This window comes from Mycetomoellerius zeteki, unplaced genomic scaffold, assembly GCF_001594055.1.
Source record: "Mycetomoellerius zeteki isolate Tzet28-1 unplaced genomic scaffold, Tzet1.0 scaffold80, whole genome shotgun sequence".
NCBI lineage: Eukaryota > Metazoa > Arthropoda > Insecta > Hymenoptera > Formicidae > Mycetomoellerius > Mycetomoellerius zeteki.
Window position 1 is genome coordinate 1 of NW_017257831.1, and position 4,631 is coordinate 4,631.

Sequence of the window (4,631 nt, forward strand, 5' to 3'; positions counted from 1 at the left end):
CAGTCTAGTAAAATGATATGTCATATATTTAATATTCAAATATTTGATAATTATGAAACAGACGGGTTTACCAATTTTGATGAAATTAGGCTCATTTTAAGGCGCGTTTTTATACGAAATAAACTAGCAGAAAAAAGTGTCGCTTTGCCTCGCGAACCGAGATATTAAATGTTAAAGTTGACGACTATTCGTTAGGTTAGGAAATGTCTGTCATGATGGCGTAGACCGTAGAGGGTAACATGTGAGGCCAGAATAGGTACCTGTATTTCCTTCAAAAAAATTAACGCAAATTCTCTCCTTTAAAAACAAATTTTCTGCTTTAAAAAGGCAAATTCTCCGCTTTAAAAATAGAAATTCTTAATTTTGAAAATAATTAAATTATTTTCTATATAATTTTTATTTTTACAACGGGACATTGGTTTTGCCGGTTAAATATTTGTCTTTAAAACTACAAGATATTTCTCTGCTGTAAAATAAATTATATAGGAAATTTGTGTAACTCTTATGGCATGGATGTGACAGATTTTCTAACTTGAATAGTCGTCAGCTTTAATGCACCTAACGTAGCTTCGATCGTTATAGGCATTTTAATTTCTAGTATTGATTGCGTTCTCACACGTTAATAAATAAGATTCTCTTATTGTTTATAAGCTTAATCTGAAAAATATATGTTAATTAAATTATATAGGCTATCACGAAACTAGGTTGGACGGAACCTACTTTAATACAAGACAAAGTGATACCTCTATTATTGGAGGGAAAAGATCTCTTAATCAAGGCTCGTACAGGTTCAGGCAAAACCGCCGCCTTCGTAGTACCGCTTATTCAGAAAATATTGGTAAACAAACGGATACAAGAGAAACGGGAGATCAAGGGCTTGATCGTTGCACCCAGCAAGGAACTGTGCAGGCAAATCCATGATGTTATCGTGAGCCTAACGACAAAATGCTGTAGAGAAGTCAGAACAGTTAATCTTAGTTTACAAACGGATTTAAATGCGCAAAAACTTTTACTGAGAGATATGCCAGATATTATTGTAGTTACACCAGGTCGATTACTACAGCATTTAAAAGCAAAAAATTTAATGCTGAAACATAGTCTCGATACATTAATAATTGATGAAGCTTATTTGGTACGTCTGTACTCGTGTGGTATGGAATTTACAAACGTTACAAATTAAATTTAGTCAGACTATACTATTTAATACATAATTATAATATTGACTATCATAGCTATTTTCATTTGGATACGAAGAGGACTTAAAAGCTGTATTAGCTCATCTACCAACGGTATATCAAGCAGTTTTGGCGTCTGCTACATTGTCTGAAGATGTTCAAACTTTAAAAAAATTAATTCTTTACAATCCTGCAATTTTAAAGCTAGAAGAGCCACCATTAGCTCCTCCTACACAATTGGCTCACTATACTTTGGCTGCAGAAGAAAATGATAAAGCTGCCATTTTATATGCTTTATTAAAATTACATTTAATTAGGTATCTTACACAGATAAGTTTAGTAGTAAAGTATATAATATTTTCTAATAGAAAATGTTTACGAATCAAAATTGCAAACATATTATGTGCTTTGATTTTTCATTCAGGGGCAAATCTATAATCTTCGTACATACTGTGGACAGATGCTATAAATTGAAGTTGTTCTTAGAACAGTTTGGTATTCCAACTTGTGTTTTAAATTCCGAGTTACCAGCAACTTCAAGATGTAGAGCGGTTTCACAATTCAACAGTGGCACTTACGATATTATAATAGCATCGGATGAGAAAGTGCTACAAGACATAAAATACGTAGAATTTTTTGTTATTATATTTTACTGCAAAATTCGCTATATATTTAGTATTAAATGTGAAACAATTTGGCAACCGCATCAATTAGGTTACTCTGTGAAAAAAATTGTTTTAACCGTTTGAGCTATTTTTAATATATGTTTACTTTTGTTGAACATGAATCCATTTTCCAACTTTGGGTATCATGTCATAATTTCGAAAAATAACAAGAGCATAGAACGATATTTGAGGGTTTTCATGACGTTGTAGCACCGATAGGAAAATTTTTTCGAAATTTCGTTAATACTAGAATATAACAGGCGCGCGCTTCGCGTGCACTATTGAGTTTTTAACATTATATATATATATATGTGTGTATAATACATATTAGTGCTAATGATATCCGGATACCTGGATAACCGCTCATTACCCGAAACATGCGGGTAATACTCAGGTACCCGTATTAGTCGTATTACCCGGAAGCATTATCTGGGTACCCGGGCATTAATCTTGCTTCGCTCCAGAAGCAATTAAACATATTTCCTATATTTTATCGTGGCAACATTAAATCAGAGAGAAGCACATAAAATTCTTCGAAATATCATATTGTCCTACGATTATCATGAATTTTAAGATAAATTCTAAGAGCAAATTCTCTCCGTGTATGTTATAACGAAGTATATTTTATTTGTATCATTTTTTATATATATTTATTTTTTGCAGCCGCATGTGATAAAAATGAAAAAAAGCAAACGAAAAAGAGACAAGGAATCGGGTGTAGCGCGTGGCATCGATTTCCAATTCGTATCCAATGTGATCAACTTTGACTTCCCATTGAATTTAAACTCTTACGTACACAGAGCAGGGCGTACTGCTCGTGGAAAGAATCAGGGAACTGTTCTTAGCTTCGTAGCTATTAAGGAAAGACCATTAATGGAAGAAGTAGAACAAGAATTGAAGCATACTTACAATTGTGAGAATCTATTTAAAACTTATCAGTTTAAATTGGAAGAAGTGGAAGGTTTTCGGTATGTATAATCTGATTTGGCTAATGTGCCGAATAGGGGAGGCAACTCCGATGATCCTGACATACTATATATTGTCCTTGACCTTGACATATATTGTCAAGGTCACGATCTTGAGTAACCTCCACCAGGTTTTAGTTCGTCTTTCATTAAAAAGTTATTAATAAAGGAAGTTCGAAAAATAATATCTCTTTTCTATATGAAACAGAAATTTTCTGCTTTAAAGTATATTTTACAACTTTTCACGCGAAGCGACTCTCACCCCACCTCCCCTCTGCCAGTTACATAAGAAATTATATGAGGAAATATTTTGCATTGTTAAAGCAAGGAATTTGTTTCATCAGAGCACAGTTGTGCCCCAAAAATTAGGTTTTATCGATGAACTTTTTTTGTTAATAACTTTTTATCGAATAACGAGCGACGGCTTAAAATCTGACGGAAGTCATTCAGGGTCATGACCTTGACAACATATGTCAAGGTCAAGGTCATCGGAGCTGCCTCTCCTATATTAACATATTAAAGATTTTTTGTAAAAGAGTAGAGAGAGAGAGAGAGTGGGAGGGGGAAGCATACTTTTTTCAAATAAACTTTATTTTTTAATTTATTAAAATTTTTTAGAATTATTTTTGATGCTGATTTGTTGTATTTTATGAAATTATGATAATTTTAGATATCGTGCGAAAGATGCTTGGAAAGCCGTTACAAGGATTGCTGTTCGAGAAGCGCGATTGAAAGAAATTAAACAAGAAGTTATAAATTGTGAAAAGCTAAAAAGTTATTTTGAGGATAATCCACGAGACTTGAAATCATTACGGCAAGACAAGACGTTGCACACTGTGAAACTGCAACCACATTTAAAAGATGTGCCTGAATATATAGTACCTCCCACTTTGAAGAAAGTCATGGGAATAGGAAAAAGAAAACGAAAATTTGATAGAGATGCTGTGTCAGGAGCAACGACCGCTAAATCGAGATATCTAGCTCGCGCTTCAAATCCATTGATAAGTTTACAGATACCGGGAAATAAGTCTTTGTAAAATTAATTCGTTGTATAAGTTCGTCAAAATTGTAGTATGTAATTAATTACATATTCATAAATATATGCATACATATACAAAAACAAATATATGTTTTTAATACTGACTTTTACTGTACACATTTGAGGAACAGACTTTCAAAATGCGTTTTGTTCAAAATTTCACTTTTTTAGTTAGAGATGGCGAAGTGTTCAGTGTCGAATGACTTATATTATAAGCTACTCTGAGATATTAAGAAAACATTTTTTCATCGTTAATTTATATGCTGAAGAAACAGACATTTCTAAGTGCATTATGTTTTTCAACTAGCAACAAACAAAATACATTTGTTTAACGTTTTTAGCAATTGTTAAGCAATTTTGTTTAATATTTCATTCTACCAATTGACGTATTATTTTTTGTAAAGTGTTTAGTTTTCTTGTGTGCGTAGTTTCTTTCTCATTTTCTAAAAATTACAAAGGGCAAAACGCATTTTGGAAATCTGATTCTCATTTATAGAATGAAAGTAATTAGTAAATTTCGAACAAATATCTGAATATAATTACATGCATAACATTTCTATTTGCTATGTATCAATATCTATGCATTTGCTATTAAAATACAAATGGAGCATGGAGATAAGAAAGTAATAAAGAAAGATATAATATACTATATCAATATACCTAATATGATAAAACCTAATATGATAAGTGGGTGCTTTCCATTTGATGACACAAGTCGACACAAGTTGATACAAGTGTCGTTCTATCTTTGTCACTCTCTGAATGTCAAGAAGGATGCGTGTCTAGG

General features: G+C 32.4%; 1 protein-coding gene across 1 annotated transcript; it reads left to right on the forward strand.

The window, feature by feature from the left end:
* The first annotated feature begins 679 nt into the window (after nucleotides 1-679).
* On the forward strand, nucleotides 680-3,929 carry Hlc (putative ATP-dependent RNA helicase DDX56). The gene is made up of 5 exons (XM_018459201.1): nucleotides 680-1,132; nucleotides 1,233-1,492; nucleotides 1,600-1,791; nucleotides 2,503-2,808; nucleotides 3,476-3,929. Exons 1-5 carry the CDS (start codon nucleotides 1,022-1,024, stop codon nucleotides 3,840-3,842), a joined length of 1,236 nt encoding a protein of 411 aa, XP_018314703.1. The 5' UTR covers nucleotides 680-1,021; the 3' UTR covers nucleotides 3,843-3,929.
* The last annotated feature ends 702 nt before the right edge of the window (nucleotides 3,930-4,631 follow it).

What these genes read in the sequence shown, in the direction of transcription:
- Hlc (XM_018459201.1), top strand. Translation starts at nt 1,022, where the DNA reads ATGCCAGATATTATTGTAGTTACACCAGGTCGATTACTACAGCATTTA. An exon ending in TTAAAATTACATTTAATTAG is followed by an intron (nt 1,493 to 1,599) that starts GTATCTTACACA and finishes TTTTTCATTCAG; the next exon opens with GGGCAAATCTATAATCTTCG. An exon ending in GATGAGAAAGTGCTACAAGA is followed by an intron (nt 1,792 to 2,502) that starts CATAAAATACGT and finishes TTATTTTTTGCA; the next exon opens with GCCGCATGTGATAAAAATGA.